The following is a 20114-nucleotide window of genomic DNA, read 5'->3' on the forward strand; positions in this document are numbered from 1 at the left end:
AAAATTAAATTTGTTAGTTCTAAAAGCCATCATAATTATTTATAGGAAAACGTTCTATTTTTATTTCTCAAACAAATGTTTGGGCCTGAAAACAGGTTTTGATCTTTGGTTTCATTCTATAATACTGGACTTATTTTTCTACTAAGGTTTGAACTTTGAGAGTGTTTATACAGGAGAGAAAAGTGAGAAAATGCTGACTACTTCGCAGAATTCACCTATCGCGGGCTATTTTTAGAACGTAACTCGCGATAAATGAGGGACCACTGTAATCAGAAGATTCAGAGAATCTGGAGAACTTTATACATTTAAGCGCAAGGCCGAAAACCAACATTGAATGTCCGTGACCTTTGATCCCTCAGGCCGCACTGCATTAAAAACCAACATCATTGTGTAAAGGGCCGCGTTGGCTCAGGAACACTTCAGAAAACCATTGTTAGTTAACACAGTTTGTCGTTTCCTCTGGACAAAAGAAGAGAGAGACCATCCAGATTGTTACCAGTGCAAAGTTCAAAAGCCAGCATCGGTGATGGTATGGGGGTGTGTTAGTGCCCATGACATGGGCAACTTACACATCTGTGATGGCACCATCAATGCTGAAAGGTACCTCCAGGTTTTGGAACAACACATGCTGCCATCCAAGCAACGTCTTTTTCAGGGACGTCCCTGCTTATTTCAGCAAGACAATGCCAAGCCACATTCTGCACGTGTTACAACAGCGTGGCTTCATAGTAAAAGAGTGCAGGTATTAGACTGGCCTGCCTGCAGTCCAGACCTGTCGCCCATTGAAAATTTGTGGCGCATTATGAAGCGCAAAATATGACAACGGAGACCCCGGACTGTTGAACAACTGAAGTCGTACATCAAGCAAGAATGGGAAATGGGGGGCAATATCGTTTCAATATCACTGTCAACGGGCGCACAATGATCAGGGCTGTGATTTTATGAATAAAGTTAATTTGATAAAGTGCAAAATGAGGTCCTTGTCAGCTGATGTCAACTGAGTTCATCAGAATGTTTTGTGCATGTTAACAACCTTGAGCGTAAATCAGGCGGAGACATTTGTCTTATACCTTTCCTGCGGCTGATGGTTCATTCTGGGCTTTTGAAAGCTCCAGTGTCAATTCAGCACAAGTGGACATGCAGCTTGGCTGTCACCAAAAGCTCACCTCACATCAGACAAGTAATCTGCGTCCCAATAACTGCTATGATAACAACTTGTAGCACTAATTAAAAACCTCTAACCATGGAAGACCAAACGTGCTTTTGTAGTAGTGTGAACATGACATCAACCAGAGGGGCAGCTGCCTTTTTAAAGGATATGTCACATTGAAATCATAACAATTTAGATTTAGGCTGTTAGTGACCATCCGATAATCAACCGGGATTACTTTGTGCACTTCTGTGGCCAATTTCAAAGCATACGGCATTCGCAACAAACACAGAGACGTCCAAAAACAAAGTACTCAGGTGTTTCTGACAAGTGACGTAGCTACTAGAAGAGTCCCAGCATGCGCTTCAATGGAATGAGGCAACGATTAATTCCAAAGTTTACACACATGTGATGTCGTTATGATGATTCGTTTTTAAGGGATAACTGTTCATTCTGATGCAGTCAGTGTAAAAGCTGCAGCCGTGAGAAGGTTTTGTGCACCTGCAGCCTTAAGTCATAAACGCAGCCTGTTTAAAAAAAAAAAAAAAAGCTAAGTGTTGTGTATATAATGGTGAAAAATCACATATATATATGACAGACATGATGACACAGATATATATGTGTCATCATTTTGCTTGTGAAAATGTCAGACATTCCACGTCCATTAAGCAGCAATAAACAGCTGACATGCAGGTTAAAACCGTGTAACAGCTGCATGTAAGTTGTTTAAGTTTTTTTTAATTATTTTTATAAGGGATTATTCAACATTAATTCTCTTAAAAAGTTCCTTATAGAGATTGACAGTTTTATGACATTTGACAGTCTATAAGCTTAATACTGCTGATATAGTGTTCAAATTCAACCAGACATCTGTGTAAATTGGGGGTTAAAACAGCTGCACACACACACGTGTACACATCCACAGAATCTCTCAAAGTAAAAAAAAAAATGTTTTAAGAAAAAAGGAGAGATCTCTGCACTTCTGTACAGCACAAAAATCCAGTGCAACCATGTAGGACTGACTTGTAAAAAAGGAAAACAGCTGGTGCAAAACAGAAGTAGGTGCTGAAAAGTTTATTAAGGTGCTAAAGACATAGAACGTTTCGATGTGCAAATCACATACTCAGAGTCCTGAAAAGACCTGGATGGTGCAGCCTAAATACTAACAGGAGCCAGGTGTCATAATATGTAAGGGAGCATTACCATCCATCAATCAAGGCACTCACTCAATTTGTAATTAGTTCATAATTAGTGACACACCATCCCAATTAAAAAAGAACAATCATAAAATGACAGTAACCCAGAGAAAAAAAAAACAAATATTAATGTTAAAGAAAACAAATTAAGTTCAATTCTTAATTCAAACCAAATGGTTCCAAAGTACCCAAAGTCTAAATCTAAAATGCTTCTCTACATAAAGGTTTTTTTAATGGTGTCACCTCCTCTGGGTGGGACTGTAATTTTCTCAATCCCCCAGAATTTTAAAGATGCTGGAGAGCCTTGACCAGCCTGTTTATAATGCCTCACCATGACACAAGTTAAATTCTGAGTACGGATTGCGGTTTTATGTTCAGCTATCCGTGACCTGAGCTGACGTTTTGTTTGGCCTATACATGCCAATCCACAAGGACATTTTAGAAGGTATACTACGTGTGTAGTGCGACAGTTGATAAAAGAAGAAATGGAATATTGCTTACAGTACAGGGGTGAGAGAAGCATTTTGCATTGGTGGAATTAGAACATTGTGCATAATTACGGCATCTAAAGCAACCTTTCGGTGGGCTGGAAAGCCAAGTAGTCGAGACAGGAGTAGGCCTATCTGAATGAACCAGTTGATCACGAATATTATGAGCATGTCTGAATATAAATTTGAGCAGCTCAGCACACGTCTTTAAGTGTTGGATTGCTCTTAAGAACGTGCCAATATTTGTAAATTATGTTTTTTTATTCTTCTCGCTAGTGGAGTATAGCAGGTAGAAAAAAAACAGTTTAGATGTTGAAGGAGATTTAGATTTCTTAAGTAAAGTGGCACGATCAGTATTTTAGAGCTCTGGATGATCCCCCTTTATGGCCTATTGTCTCTGGGATAGGGAGTCTTACTGAGCCCCTTTCACAATTTGTTGATTTTTCTTCTGGGAAAATTTGTACACAGTTTACCTTCGTATCTTGGGGATACTACTGATGTTCTAAACTTAATCAATAATTGAAATTGTGCAAGTGATGATATCCTTGTATCTTTGGATGTACAAAGTCTGTATACATGCATACCCCACCATGTAGACTTGAAGTGTTGTCGAATGATTGCTGCCGGCTCTGTGCGCATACAAGCCAGTTGTCCAGATATGAAAGAATCCATATCCTGTGAGCCTGCAAGGGAGAGAGTGCTGCTGCCACGCACCTGGTGAATGTACGGGGAGCAAATGAAAGCTCAAAGGGGAAGACTTTGAACTTGTACACCTGTCCCTCGAAGGCAAACTGGAGGAATTGCCTGTGGTGAACTGACACTAGGATGTGAAAACAGGCATCCTTCAGGTCCACACTGGTAAACCAGTCCCCCAGCAACATTGTCTGGAGAATTTCCATTGTGCGGAGCATGTGAAAACGCAGCACTTTCACATACTGATTCGACTTCCTGAAGTTGAGGATGGGGCGAAAGCCACCATCCTTTTTAGGAACTACAAAATAGGTTGAATAGAACCCCCTTAGATGATCTGAACTGTGGACCCGCTCTGTGGCTCCTTTCTTCAGGAACTCGAGAATCTCCTGCCTGAGAACGAGAAATGACTGGTGGCTCCGTATTGGTTGTCAAACCCGACAGCTGTGGCCCTGCGCCAGTGGTGGGCACAGATAACCCAAAAATTAACTTCGATAACAGATAAGATAACTGAAAAGTTATCTTTGATAAAGATAAACCGATAAACCACCCAAAAATGTATCGGAAGTTACAGATAATCGATAACCGATTAATTCCGGTGTTTTCTCTGGTACATTTGCAATTACTAAGAAGCTGAAATTAATTTTTAACACGATCGCTTTTGAAAGCATCAAAAGCGACAAAAGACCCAAAGAATGAGCCAGAATGTTCGACTATGCTGTCCCCTGTAGAATGCGCTGATTTTGAGAGGTGAGCACGATGGTCCTGTCCGTCACAGTGGCCAATTCTGGCTGGTCCACCCATGGGTGGCCTACCCACGGGTGGCCGAAAGATAGACTGCTGAATGGGCTCATTGCGGTACACCCCAATTCCAGGGAGCACATCCATTAGCTGGAAGGAAGCCAGACTTAGGTTGGCACCTGGGAGTGTGCTGTAATTTGGCAAATTGCTGCCGAGACCTGTTAGCCTGAACAGCACACTCCAGGGCCTGCTGGGCTGCAGGGCCGAAAACTTGACCTGGGATAACAGGCAGAGTGCATAGTGAATCCCCTTCAAGTCTCAGACAGAGGGGACTGAGCCAGCCACACCTTGTGCCGGGCTATGGTCAGAGTGGACATCAGTTTGAACACCCTGTGATTTTGCAAGTTCTCCCACTTAGAAATCATGGAGGGGTCTGAAATTTTCATCTTAGGTGCAGGTCCACTATGAGAGACATAATCTAAAAAAAAAAAATATCCAGAAATCACAATGTATTATTTTTTAATTATTTTTTTGTATGTTACTGCTGCAAATAAGTATTTGAACACCTGTGAAAATCAATGTTAATATTTGGTACAGTGCCTTTGTTTGCAGTTACAGAGGTCAAACGTTTCCTGTAGTTTTTCACCAGGTTTGCACACACTGCAGCAGGGATTTTGGTCCACTCCTCCATACAGATCTTCTCTAGATCTTTCAGGTTTGGAGTTTCAGCTCCCTCCAAAGATTTTCTATTGGGTTCAGGTCTGGAGAGTGGCCAAGCCACTCCAGGACATTGAAATGCTTCTTATGGGAGCCCCTCCTTAGTTGCCCTGGCTGTGTGTTTGGGGTCATTGTCATGCTGGAAGACTCAGCCATGACCCATCTTCAATGCTCTTACTGAGGGAAGGAGGTTGTTTGCTAAAATCTCACAATACATGACCCCATCCATCCTCCCTTCAATACGGTGCAGTCATCCTGTCCTCTTTGCAGAAGAGCACCCCCAGAGTATGATGTTTCCACCCCCCATGCTTCATGGTTGGGATGGTTTTCTTGGGGTTGTTCTCATCCTCTAAACATGGTAAGTGGAGTTGATTTCAAAAAGCTCTATTTTGGTCTCATCTGACCACATGACCTTCTCCCATGCCTCCTCTGGATCATCCAGATGGTCACTGGTGAACTTCAAACGGGCTTGGACATGTGCTGGCTTGAGCAGGGGGACCTTGCCACCCTGCAGGATTTTAAACCATGACAGCATCATGTGTTACTAATGTAATCTTTGTGACTGTGGTCCCTGGTGTCCTTAGACAGCTCTTTAGTCTTGGCTATGGTGGACAGGTTGGAGTGTGATTGAGTGTGTGAACAGGTGTCTTTTATGCAGGTAACAAGTTAAAACAGGTGCAGTTAATACAGGTAAAGAGTGCAGAATAAGAGGGCTTCTTAAAGAAAAATTAACAGGTCTGTGAGAGCCAGAATTCTTTCTGGTTGGTAGGTGTTCAAATACTTATTTGCAGCAGTAACATACAAATAAATTATTAAAAAATCATACATTGTGATTTCTGGATATTTCTGGACCCCTCCAGATACTTATTTTCCTCACTGAATAGGTGAAAGCCCGGAGCGAAGCATCACTCAGGCTCTGTGTGTCAGCTCCATTATCCTGGAGAGACCAGGAGAGTGCAAGGGCAAGGTGAGACAGAGAGTTCCCTAGATGACCAATTCGAGCTGCAGTGTCATAGCTCTTGGTAAGGAGGTCATCAGTGACCCTACATTGAGGTCGCGGGCAACGGGCCTCTGGCCGGGCATCATCGACGGTTGCTACAGTCAGGCTACTAACAACACTATCCACTGGAGGCATGTGGTCTAAGCCATACTGTGGTGCATCAGACATTGTGCACAGCGCCCTGCAATCCTGTGGCATATGGGTGAAGGATTTTGGGTCAGGCCAGCACCTCTGCAGCTCTTCAATATATGGCAAGGAGGGTGGGATACTGATAGCTGGCTTCCGAGTGTCCCTAAAAAAGGCACTAGAAGAGGCAGTCTCCATGGGAGGAGCATCCACACCAAGCCGTGACGAGGCCAACTGAACGGCCCGTATAACAACGAACAGGCCAGTCTCAGACGCCAGAGGAGCATCACCATCTAAAGTGTGGGAATTCGTGGTTGTAGGACAGGGGGAATGCTCCCCCTGATGTTGATCTCCAATCCAACCCAGCTGGTCCCCCCAAAAAAGACTCTGATGTCGATTGTGGCATCAGAGTCTTTTTTTTTGCAGGTCCCGGCAAAAAAAGACTCTGATGCCGCAATTGACATCACATCATCATCACGATGGCTGGCAGTGTGGGGTGGGTGGGTGGGGGGATCAGCTCCTCCTCACTATATGAGCAAATTCAGAGGCCAGGTTGTCAACCTTATTAGACAAGTTAAAGTCATGGGCACCCTTCTTCGCCGTAGCAGTAAGGGGCTCAGCATGTGGTCGCTTACGCGAGTGTGGTGCCAGTGTCGCAGAGGACATCTCTGCTTCACACATGCACCAGTGCAATAGACATTAGCGCGTGTGGGTGCAGCAGTAAGAGAGACACAAAATTTTGAGGTGCAGCGAGCAAGAGCGCTCACACCCAGGTGTTAATTGTAAGAGCAGTAGTGAGAGGTGGCACTCACAGCCCACAAACTGACACTAGGTGTTACAAATGTAAGCCACCAAATGGCAAAGTAGCCCTGATCTACTGTGGAAAGCTACACACAGAGCAGCGGGCAAACAGCCTGTGAAAAACAACTGCTGTAGGAAAAGAGTGATAGATGACACCACCCGCTGAATTTAAACAGCATATTAAATAAACGGAGAGGAAAAAAAACAATTCATAGTTAAACATCAAGTTTTAGTTCTGCTCTGATGACCAGCAACGATGTGTGCTTTGACTGTCAGTATATATTGTCGCTTGGGACAATATGTGCTGGTGACATTATGTGCTTGTGCCTTTGAACAGTGCATATATTGTCATGGTGACAATATATGCCCTGAAACAATGTATACCCTATGACAACATATGCCGTAACAGGGTCCACTAGTCCTCACTCGGCTCAACGGTGAGGATAGTGAGTTCTATTAGTCCTCAGGTCCGGATGCCCGGCCAGAGAATAATGTCCAGGTCCACTTGCTCTTAGGTTCTGATCGCGCGCATGCATAATATCCGATCCCAGTTCTGCCTTCAACTCAAAATCTGTCACGATTGTGGCACGTTAGAGAGTCCATTGTCTCCTGAAAATGGCATCTTCAGAGTTTTCCAATATGAGACATACATCTGTGTGTCCAGGCACGTCATGTTCACAGCAGCAGTAAACCAGCATCCTGTGACACAAACAGCAGCGTCACAACACTTTAGGTTTCAAAATCCGACATACTCAGAAAAAGTTAACAATTTCAGGGTGATGTTTATCTCCTCTGTAAATCCGAGCCATCACTTTCAGATAAAAGCTCAGACGCTTCGTTAACGGACAAAACTGCATTTGTTTCCCTCTGTTTGTCAGCCATCAGATGTTTCTGTTTTGCTAATAAGTACGTCACATGCTGAGAATTGCAGAATGAGATGTTTTCCGGAAATACACCTGTTAACTCACTCAGCGAGAGCAATAAAAAAACATCAGAAACTGCTAATTATGAGCGCATGTGCACAGAGAGACTTACAGTCATGAATACTTTGATGTTGTGTTGCTAACTGGGATGTGAGAAACCACGAGACATGTTCTTTAAATGGGAGTGCACTAGCCGTGATCGAGGAAGGCTTTCTGGCACCTTAACGGATTTGCACCAACCTGACAGTTAATTTTTTCACTCTCAACAGCACAGGACAAAAAAAAAACAATAACCCCTCTGTGTGTGTCCTCATGCAATTGCTAAACCGAAGCAACCCGGAGCGGCTGGACCCGCAATGCAGACTCCCAGACTTGGCTTTGGTGTAAGAGATAACATGGTCTTTATTGCAGGCACAGGTACGGTACATGTGGTCATTCAGAGGAGTAGAGGTATAATCGGGATCAGGCAAAAACAGTCACTGACGAGCAGGGTTCAATGGCACAAGCAAACGCAGACATCAGGGATAAGGCAAAAGGCGCAGCCAAAAACACAGAGCAAAAATACAGTACACAGCTAGACAAAAACAGAGCTGTGTACAAAAGACAACAATCTGGCAGTGAGCTATGAGACTGTGAGGGCTTAAATAACAGGTGGTGTTAATGAGGCGCACGTGCAGGCTGATTAGGTAACAAGGTGCACATGTGGAGGGAAGATTCTAGAAAGGAGGGGTGTGGCTGCTGGACAAAGATGATACACTACGCAAGATAGTGAGGGAGGACTATATGGTAGAGTGATGCGAGATACAAAGATGCATGAACAGGTGCCAAGAGTGAGTGAAAGATACGAGGCAGGTGCAGTGATGTGAAGTGAACCAAATCAGATGGGTGTGAGGGTAAACTGAGAACAAAGCTAACACAGAATATAATAGAACTATGAGGAGAACTAGAAACAGACATGAGAACTAATCAGCGAACAAATATCAAAGTAAAACTAAACTGGAACTGACTAAGAAAACAAAGTGGTTGAACCAACTAAAGGAAAAACAGAGACTACATGATAACAGAAAACAAAGCCCGACATTACAGCATAACTGATAACTAAATCATAAACAATGAAAACAAAAACCCACAAAACAAACTAGAATAGAACTGAGCCATGGCTGAAGTATGAAAAGTGGCAAAGTAAAATAGAACAGAGAATAAACCATAATGAAAATAAACAACTAATAAATCAGAGCTGGGGCAGAAAGAGAACAAGGGGGGGGGGGGAAATAGGCTCAAAGCCCTGATCAGGCCAAAATCATGACAGCGATTTGCACACCTGTAAGCTAGAACATGACGGACCTTGATGTAACATGAAGCTTTTGGAGATCAAAATCTTGCTGTGATGTTGAAGTGGGTGTTTTGTGGCTTGTAGAATCACAACTTTCACACCGGCCCAAATGAAACTAATCAGAGAAACAGTAGAGCTCATCTTCACCAAAGAAAGAAGAAACGACGAAGGAAGGACGAAGCCATTTTGATTTATTCTCAAAATAACTTTGGTGCAGTTTATGAAACAAAGTAGTGTGTGATCATAGACACATACACAAGTACAGTTCAAAATAAATTCACTTAAATCTCCACAAAGTCATTTTGGCATTGGAACATGTGTTCAACTTATGAGTTGAACACTTGTAACAATTCTCCCCTTTCTGCTTCTTTAGATTTTGAGTGAGGTGATTATACAAATGGGCAGCTTGTTAGAAATGCTGTGGTTATGCAGTACAGTAATAACTATGTTTTACATGTTTGTCTATTCAGTGCGATGTTGCTTGGTGACACAACACGACCTCACAGGCCACATTTCAGGACCTCAGTACTGTTTTGAGCCAGTTTTCTCTCATTGTGGTGAAATTCAACATTAAAGTGTGAAACTGAGCAGTAGTATTTTGCCTCCCTCTACAGGAGCAGAACAAATCACATCCTAATAGAACCTTCTTCCATCATATCACAAATAAACTGCATGATGTACATATTAAATGTGGTTAAACATTTACATGATTGCTTTTTTATTTCAGTTCCATTGTGGCCTACCAGCCGAGTGGTGCAAATATGCACATGTTTGATGCTTCAGCCTTTTTCAAGTCGGTGGGTGTGTTCCTGGGGATTTTCAGTGGCTCCTTTGTGATGGGTGCAGCCACAGCCGTCGTCACTGCCCTCATATCCTTTTCTGAGCAATCATTAAACTGAAATTTATTTATTAATTTCTGAATGTTCTGTAATCTTGACATATCTTTTGAACATGAGAATGCATTTCCCAGATCTGCTCTTTGATTCACACTTCTAAAATACAGGCAGTGACAGCTATTCCAGATCAAAGCAAGCTTCAAGATGTTACAGTAGCATCCTATTCTGCTAACAAACCAACAAGTAGCTGTGGGTGGGAACATTTTCTGTTTTACAGAAGTTGAAAAAAATGCAGATTGTCGTCATCTTCGTCTTCTTTTTTTTTTTTCCCTTCTTTAACTGAATTCTTACGTCACCAAGTTCACCAAGCTGCACTGCTTCCCCCTGCTGGAGACAGCGCTGTTCTTCCTCATGTCATGGAGCACCTTTCTGCTGGCTGAGGCCTGCGGCTTTACAGGTGAGCGCCATCAGTGTATATGGAGCGTGATGATGGTTTGATGTTGGCAGAACTGCCAATAGTCTGAAGTGTATCTCATTTAAACACAAATGAAAACCATTTCAACAATTTATAAAATAAGTGGTGCATATCAACCTGAAACTGATTAGACTTAATTGATTTCAAAGGCGAATCTCCTTTCTGTTGGGTCACAGGAAATAATGTGCAAGAAGGAAATGAGTGAGAGAAGCCACCAAGACACTGGTGACAATGATTGTAGGAACTGGCGATGGGACAACTTTAGTCTGTTGCATCGCTATTTATGCAGTTTCAGGGTGGAGTAGCACAATGAATTATCTCTAAACGATATGAAATTTCAGCCACAATTTGCCAGCCTCAAGCCAAGGTTTGATCAAGGATGAAACAGATTTTCATATATATCTAAATAATTATTAAAACAAAGGTGCTACAGTTAACTTTAAGTCTCAAAAATGCTCACTGCTGCGCAAGAGGATTAAAATTTAAATCTGAGTTAGGAGTTGTTAATTAAAGCACTTGCCTAGTTTAAAGCGGCATGATCGAGTTTTCACTGCCATTGAGTGCTGAGGTTTTACACTGCAACCAAATGTTACCCCTCCCTTACCAAGCGCTTGTGTGCTTATGGCAGTTGTGGCAATCTTTGCAGCAGGGCTGCATCCCTGATGCTCAGTGATGAGTGACCTTGACCATATATTGAGGGTTACAGAGTCTAAACTAATGTCTGTGTTGCATGAAGACTGTACTCGCAGTAACTTTCCAAGGATTTTAGACAGGTTCATCAAATTTAAAGCAAACATGCATTCTTCAAGGTCTAGGCCAGTTTAAATAATGGACTGACCTTGATCTATTTTTGAAGGTAATGAGACAGAAATATCCACAACACTGTATTCTCAAAACTTTTAAAAGAAATAACACAGGTTTTCCAAACTGTGAGCAATGATGCATCTCTTAAAGGACTAGGTCAAGTTCAATGATGAATGGCCTTCACCTAGTTTTGAAGGTCACAGAGCCAAAAATTTTGTGTGATTGATGAGCACTGACCTATATAAATTTCCAGGGATTTCATTTGTGGACAGGCTGTATCCCTTGACTGGTCAAGTTCCTATTCCAGTACTGTAGCCTTCATGTATCCCACACCATTTTCAAACCAATAAAATTGACTTGGACACAAAATTGTTCTTTCCTTTCCTTTTTTTCTCTGAATCTAGTCTCCCCAATAACATTTAGAACCAAATCTCCACAGTGATTATCATGCTGAAGTTTGAAGTTTTCACAGTTATTATGACCAGGCTGCATGGAAATATTGCCAACTCACAAATATGTATGGAACTACGAACATTTCTGTGACCAAGGGCACAAGGCCGTCAGCACAGTGGCTTAGTGGTTAGCACTGTTGCCTTACAGCAAGAACGTTGTGGGATCGATTCCCTCCTGTGGCCTTTTCTGTGTGGAGTTTGCATGTTTCCCCGTGTTTGTGTGGGTTCCCTCCGGGTCCTCCAGCTTCCTCTCACCTCCAAAGACATGCATGATAGATGAACTGGAAGTTTAAATTGACTGTTGGTCAGTGGTGTCCAAAGATATTCCAGAAAGGGCCAAAGGGGTGCAGGTTCTCTTTGCAGCCACAGATTCCAGCAGGTGATTTCATGAACTCATCCCATCTGCTCAAAGTGATGTTAATCAGTGAAAGTATATGTGGCCCTGCAACAGACTGATGTCCTGTCCAGGGTGTACCCTGTCTAACACCATATGACTGCTGGGATAGCACCCCCCCTTCCAGTGATCCTTAATTGGAGTTAGCTGGTACAGAAAATTGGCAAATGTATCGCTTTTTTGCTCTGTTTTTCGTCATATAGTTGTGTGGAATATGTGCAAGGAACCCAATAGTGGGAAAAACAGGCGGTGACAAATTTGTCCCTTACAGCTGCAAAACAGAGCCAATATTCATAATGTGTTAAAGCTGCTAAACAACTACTTCATCTACACTATTTGGACCTAGCCAGTCAAGCAACTGAAACAAAGAGGCTGGGTGTGTTAGCGTTCCAAAAAGCATTTGCTTTCCAGAGGGAACCCACGCAAACACAGGGAGAACATGCAAACTCCACACAGAAAGGCCACAGGTGGGAACTGATCCCATGACCTTGCTGTGAGGCAACAGTGCTAACCACTAAGCCACTGTGCTGCTCTGCTGCAGTTATTCTTGAAATAAAATTTTACACACACGTCATGTATAATAATCTTAAAACTGGCATCTGCTAAATAGCTCTGTACAACCAACTGTGGGTTACTACATTAAATACAATGTGGACACAAACAAACACAACCTGAACATTGCAAAGTTGATCTCTTCAAGCTCACAAGGCATTATAAATGATACAATTAAATGGGCTGGAGACACAACATCAGAGTCTGTGTTGTTTGCTGTACAGACGTCAGGGAAAGGCAGTCGTGTGGTCAAAACCACATGGGTTTCTCCATGTGAACACATCCTTTTTAGTTTACAATTACAAGGTATTGGATGGGTTGCAATTTCAAACCTTACCACTAGATGGTGTCAAACTCAGTTCTGCCACTGTAAGATGTCTGAGAAATGAACATATGTACTGTTGAAATCTAACGTAATGGTTACTTTAAGACACCTGAAGCAGAGACTCTACACTGACTCGGAGGCTAATCCTGCCTCATGACTGAGGTGAGTAATTGTGCTTTGAGATTGCTCCGCCCACTTTGTGATGTGTTCTGTATTAAATGTGCTTGACAGGCGTCGTGGCCGTGCTGTTCTGTGGAATCACACAGGCTCACTACACATACAACAACCTCTCGGAGGAGTCCACAAAACGCACCAAACAGGTGACCTCTTTGTTCATATTCACCTGTTTTTTTTTTTTAAAGAAGCTCGATGGCCCCGGAGCCAGATGGCTGAGTGATTAGCACGCCGTGACCTCAATCAAAGCTGTGTGAGGACATCTCTGCTGACACGGCTGCTGTGCAGAGCAGTGCAGTCGTGAGCGCGGATACAGATCAGTATTACAGCACAGTGTGGATCAGTGCCACAGTGGGAACAATGCTGTTTGTTGTCTTTGATTTTTACTGACTGCGTTTTTATTTGTGTTGCTGTGATCACTCTTGTTGGTGCCCCCACAACCCCCACTGGCACTGTCAACTCTATAATCACAGTGTCGTTCTTCTAGCCTGTGGCACAAAATGAAAGTCTTTCTGCATTCTGACGGAATCAGTGATCAGAACAGTGTCAGCAGTTTTCTGCCCATTTGTTTTTGTGAAATTGTTCCCCATTTCTCAATTTTAACATTTTCCAAATATTCTCTGTGCAGCTCTTTGAGGTCCTGCACTTCCTGGCTGAGAATTTCATCTTCTCCTACATGGGTTTGGCTCTGTTCACCTTCCAGAACCACATCTTCAGCCCCATCTTCATCATAGGAGCTTTTGTATCCTTTCAGTGCAGAACAAGTGTGTTTCTGCATGTCTTCATATTCAAATTACTGCTTTCGTTTTTACCCTGCACACCAGCAAAGCAGGGTAGCATAATCTCTGTGTGCGTGTGTGTAAATGAGCTGAGCCCCCACCCAACCAAAAAATGGCTGGACCGATTTTCTCAAACATGGTGGAAATCTGATTTGGTTAAATATTGTGAAATGAGAAGATGTGGAGCGGCTCGGAGAAAGGTCATAAAAACATTTTCTGCTATGTTTCTGCAACCGGTGGACCAAGAGAGATGATGTCAAGTTTTATATTTATACACGATATCTGACATGGATTTCAATTTCAATTTATTTCCTTTATATAGCACCAAATCACAACAGAGTTGCCTCAAGGCGCTTCACACAGGTAAGGTCTAACCTTACCAACCCCCAGAGCAACAGTGGTAAGGAAAAACTCCCTCTGAGGAAGAAACCTCAAGCAGACCAGACTCAAAAGGGGTGACTCTCTGCTTGGGCCATGCTACAAACATAAATTACAGAAATAATTCACAGAACAATTCACGGATGAATATACAAGAAATTGCTGTTGGTGCACAGGACAGGAGGATCGCCAACACAAACACAACTCCCATCTCTGGATGGAGCTGCACCTAAAACAGAGAAAAAAAACAGAATCAGGCATCAGAAAGACAAAAAATACTGTATAATTTGCCAGCATTAATCAACAAGAAAAACAGAAGAAATACTAAGGTGATCGCCGGCCGCTAGCCCTAATCTTCACTAAAAGACCCAGAATTTAGGTAAAGTTGAGGCCGCGGCCCACTTCAATTACTAATAACATGAATTAAAAGAATAAAAAGCGTAAAACAAAACTACCAGTATGCTAGTCATATGAAAGGGAAAATAAGTGCTTTCAAGTCTGGACTTGAAAGTCTCCACAGAATCTGTTTTATTGACGCAATGAGATCATTCCACAGAACAGGGGCACGATAAGAGAAAGCTCTGTGACCCGCAGACTTCTTATTCACCCTAGGGACACAAAGTAGTCCTGCACCCTGAGAATGTAAAGCCCGGGCCGGTACGTGAGGTTTAATTAGTTCAGCTAGGTAGGGAGGTGCCAGTCCATGAATAATTTTATAGGTTAGTAGCAGAACCTTAAAATCTGATCTCACTGGGACAGGAAGCCAGTGAAGAGACGCCAAAATGGGTGTAATGTGGTCAAACTTTCTGATTCGTGTCAAAAGTCTGGCAGCATTCTGAACCAATTGGAGACCCCTAATGCTAGACTGCGGTAAACCAGAAAATAGAACATTGCAGTAGTCCAATCTAGAAGAGATGAATGCATGGATCAGGGTCTCAGCATCAGCCATAGACAGGATGGGATGAATCTTCGCTATATTTTGCAGGTGGAAGAAAGCAGTCCTAGTAATATTTCTAATATGGAGACCAAAGGACAACGAAGGATCAAAAATTACCCCAAGGTTCCTCACTTTGTCAGTGTGATGTATGACACACGACCCTAGGCTGAGTGTTAACTGGTCAAATTGATGCCGATGTCTCACTGGACCAAGAACCATCATTTCAGTCTTTTCAGAGTTTAAAAGTAGGAAGTTTCTAGACTCAGCTTCTCACTGCTGCAAGGCAATCTTCTGAGGATTTTATGTGAATGAGATTACCAGCAGTTATCGGCATGTATAACTGAGTATCATCTGCATAGCAGTGAAAGGTAATCCCAAAACATGGATGCATGTAAAGTGTATAGCACTCAGGGTTTGTATCAACCTTCTCATGTTTTAGGAGAGGAAAAGTCCGGGCCCCGATGGCATTGGTGGTCACATTCTTAGGAACTGTGCTGATCAGCTGGCAGAGATCTTTTCTTTTTGAATGTTCTCTTTGTCTCCACAAGGTCCCCAGTTTATGGAAAGACTCAATAATTGTTCCTGTGCCAAAAATCAGTGTACCTAAGCAGCTAAACGATTATAGGCCTGTTGCACTTACCTCCTTGGTGATGAAGACATTTGAAAAAATTGTGAAAAATGCTCTTTTAGACCTCGTCAAAGATGATTTGGATTCTCTTCAATTTGCATACAGGTCAGGTAGAGGAACTGATGATGCACTCTGCACTTTACTGAATACAGTAATTGCACATTTAGAGGGGGCTAAAACCTTTGTACGTCTTTTATTCATTGATTTTTCTTCTGCTTTTAACTGCATTCAGCCACATATCGTAGCAGAGAGGTTAAAAAATGAGCACAACTTTGACCCAGGAATTTTATGCTGGCTTATGGATTTTTTAACTAACAGATCTCAACGGGTTAGAGTCAGTGACGTTTTATCTGATGCTCTAATTTCTTCCACTGGTTCTCCACAGGGTTGTGTCCTTTCACCTCTTTTTTTGTTCTATATACAAACGTGTCAAAGTCAACATCAAGGTCGACTTATCCTTAAATTTGCTGATGATTCTGTCATTGTGTCTCTTTTAAATTCACACGATCATGACCATGGCCCTGTGGTGTCAGATTTTATTAGCTGGTGTAAGTCATCCTTTTTAGATATCAACGTGAACAAAACTAAAGAGATGTTAATTGATTTTAGGAAAAAGCAGGATGACATTTCTCCTGTAGTTATTAATGGACTGGCTGTGGAAGTTGTACAGAACTATAAGTACCTTGGAACCTTTATTGACAGTGGATTAACCTTTGAGCACCAGATTGACCAGGTATGTAAGAAAGCTCACCAGCGCATGCATTTTTACTGTAAACTCAGGCATTTTAATGTGGACAGTACTTTTATGAAGATGTTTTATTCCTGTTTTATTGAATCTGTTCTTACCATTTCTTTTATCTGTTGATATGGGTTTTTAAATTTGAAAAACAAAAACCGTCTGGATCGTATTGTAAATGAGTGCAACAAGATTGCTGGCGTTTCCTTAAACGACCTTTCATGGTGAGTTTTTATGCTATATTTTAGATCATGTTATGTCTATGTATGTCCGAATGTGTTCTACTGCTGGCTGCACAACAAATTGCCCCTGGGGGGCTAATAAAGTCTACTTGATACTTTATGTTTAATTAACGCATTCCTGCATTCTTCAGCTCCTGGGGAAAAAAGTGCTAGATCAGTGCTAGCCTAATTTGTAGACCTTGCTACATGATTACTTGATCATTTCTTGGGTCTGCGATGATATGTTAAGACGATGTTATGTTAGAGCATTGGTTCTCAACCCGGTCTTCACGGACCACCTACCCTCCATATTTTCCATCTCTCCCTGTTCTGCCACAGCCTCATTAGCTCCTTCAGGTGTCTGTTGGTTCTTTATTGGTCGCACACCTGAATGAGGGTATCAGGTTGTGGAAGAGTAGAGAGAGATGGAAAATGTGGAGTCTAAGTGGTGCGTGAGGACTGGGTTGAGAACCACTGGTTTTGCGGGTTTCAGAGAATACTGAGTCAGGTCCAGTGGACTTGTTTAGTTCCACTTGACCGTTCTTCATTTGGGTGAAGTGCAAAGACTGAGACTCTCCAGAGTTCAGAGGGCGCTGACTTTGACCTGCTTTTTCTGAGTTAAATCAGGGAGGTTTCAGGTGTTGAGTTCCCAAATACTTCCTTTACAGCAGGGTGCAGTAGCCGATGGCTCCGGAGCCACCCTCCACAGCAGCACCCTGACTCCCACCCCGAGTGTCAGTGTCTTTTATTAATGCTTTTAAGTTGAAAATCTCAGATGTTGTATAACTATAGGGGGATCACACTCCTCAGCCTCCCTGGTAAGGTCTATTCCAGAGTACTGGAGAGGAGAATTCGACCGATGGTCGAACCTCAGATTCAGGAGGAGCAGTGTGGTTTTCGTCCTGGTCGCAGCACACTGGACCAGCTCTGCACGCTCCATCGGGTGCTCGAGGGTTCATGGGAGTTTGCCCAACCAGTCCACATGTGTTTTGTGGATCTGGAGAAGGTGTTCGACCGTGTCCCTCGGGGCACCCTGTGGGGAGTGCTCCGGGAGTACGGGGTCCGGGGTCCTTTGCTAAGGGCTATCCATTCCCTGTACGACCGCAGCAGGAGCTTGGTTCGCATTGCCGGTAGTAAGTCAAACCTGTTTCCAGTGCACGTTGGCCTCCGCCAGGGCTGCCCTTTGTCACCAATTCTGTTCATTATTTTTATGGACAGAATTTCTAGGCGCAGCCAGGGTGTAGAGGGGGTCTGGTTTGGGAACCACAGAATCTCGTCTCTGCTGTTTGCGGACGATGTGGTTCTGTTGGCTTTGTCAAATCAGGACCTTCAGCGTGCACTGGGGCGGTTTGCAGCCGAGTGTGAGGCATCCGGGATGGAAATCAGCACCTCCAAATCCGAGGCATGGTTCTCGACCAGAAAAAGGTGCTTTGCCCTCTTCAGGTCGGTGGAGTGTCCTTGCCTCAAGTGGAGGAGTTTAAAGTATCTCAGGGTCTTGTTCACGAGTGAGGGACGGATGGAGCGTGAGATCGATAGACAGATCGGTGCAGCGTCTGCAGTGATGCGGTCGCTGTATCGGACCGTTGTGGTGAAGAGAGAGCTGAGTAGGGGGCCAAAGCTCTCGATTTACCGAACGATCTACGTTCCGATCCTCACCTATGGTCATGAGATTTGGCTCATGACCGAAAGAACGAGATCGTGGGTACAAGCGGCCGAGGCTGGGCGCTCCCTGGGCATCATTGTAAAGTGAAGGTGCTGTATAAATGCGGCCCATTTCGCCCTCTCGCATGTAAAAGTTGACAATAAGAAATTGTCCAGGATCTTGAACAATCTTGACCCCGGGCCATCTGAAAAGTTCTGTCTTGTTCATTCTTAATGAGAATGCTAAAATGAGATAACTGGATTTTGACATCTGTGAGGTCGGAAGACCTTGTCCTCTAATTTGCTGCCATTTCTTGCATCTTATTTGTCTTGACTACACCTTATTTGTCAGATTGCCATATTCCTTGGAAGAGCCTTCAACATATATCCACTCTCCCTCCTTCTCAACCTTGGTCGTCAGAATAAAATCAAAGGAAACTTCCAACACATGATGATGTTTGCAGGTGAGTGTGTGTGACATAATTCTCTGCTCCTCCCCACAAGCCTGTGAATTTCTCCTCTGTGAGATCAATAAAGTTTATCTTAATCTTAAGCCTGTGCATATCTTCTGATTTTTGACTGATCCTCTGCAGGACTACGTGGGGCGATGGCGTTTGCGTTGGCCATCAGGGATACAGCCACCTATGCCCGGCAGATGATGTTCACCACGACACTGCTGATAGTCTTCTTCACGGTCTGGGTGTTTGGTGGTGGGACGACGCCCATGCTATCCTGGCTACACATCAGGTAACCTAAAGTCTGTAACCAGTTCTTTCAGTTGTGGCACTTTCATAATCACCATTTTCAATAGCAAAGCACTCATTTCCCAGTTGATGTGAAATTTTACATGTCCTTTCTGACTGGTTTGTCCAGCAGATGGTGCCATAATTCTCTGTTGGTGCCGACTTCCCATCAGTTCTTCCATTCTGAGTCACTGTGACTTATTCATTGCTATTTGAATGAGTTCCCTCTATTTTATGCCACACAATGTGCTGCAGAATCTCACTTGAGTTTAACATTTTCTGCATTGCCGCTTTGTTTATTCAGATTGTTCTTAATCTTGAGGTGACGCTAAATCCACACTGAGGCCAGCTTTGAAATAACTAGATTGCCATGCCATGAGCTGTCTCACAGTGAGATGTGATTTCTGTGTCATACAGACTGTGATTTGCTCGCCCCCCATGTAATTGACTATAATGCATTAGGCACTACAGTGTGTCACGCTAAAGCGGATTGTGTGTGTGTGTGTGTGTGTGTGTGTGTGTGTGTGTGTGTGTGTGTGTGTGTGTGTGTGTGTGTGTGTGTGTGTGTGTGTGTGTGTGTGTGTGTGTGTGTGTGTGTGTGTGTGTGTGTGTGTGTGTGAGAGAGAGAGACAGAATATAATATGAGTAATGCTCTCTCGGATAGAGTACAAACTTGTGCTTGAGGTTTAGTGCTACCAAAATCTCCCTTGAACCCATTGTCATGGTAACATAGTGGATGGCAGTCAGATGCTGATTCTGATGAAAGGATTTATTTAGACTTTGAAGGAATCAGTACTATACACAGGACATTAACCAGCTAGATTTTAAAATGTTAGTTTTTAATAACAGAATTCCCAATTTACACAAATTGTTT

The 20114-nt window shown here is 43.1% G+C and overlaps 1 protein-coding gene across 1 annotated transcript in view; it reads left to right on the forward strand.

The window, feature by feature from the left end:
• Window positions 1-20114, forward strand: part of slc9a7 (solute carrier family 9 member 7) — a 152597-nt gene that overhangs the window by 67641 nt on the left and 64842 nt on the right. The window contains exons 7-12 of the mRNA XM_034180614.1: window positions 9893-10034; window positions 10353-10458; window positions 13235-13323; window positions 13806-13919; window positions 18850-18961; window positions 19091-19244. Of these exons, the coding sequence (XP_034036505.1) occupies window positions 9893-10034; window positions 10353-10458; window positions 13235-13323; window positions 13806-13919; window positions 18850-18961; window positions 19091-19244 (717 nt within the window). The remainder of the gene's footprint in view (window positions 1-9892; window positions 10035-10352; window positions 10459-13234; window positions 13324-13805; window positions 13920-18849; window positions 18962-19090; window positions 19245-20114) is intronic.

The sequence above is a fragment of the Thalassophryne amazonica genome, chromosome 10 (genome assembly GCF_902500255.1).
Source record: "Thalassophryne amazonica chromosome 10, fThaAma1.1, whole genome shotgun sequence".
Taxonomy (NCBI): Eukaryota; Metazoa; Chordata; class Actinopteri; order Batrachoidiformes; family Batrachoididae; genus Thalassophryne; species Thalassophryne amazonica.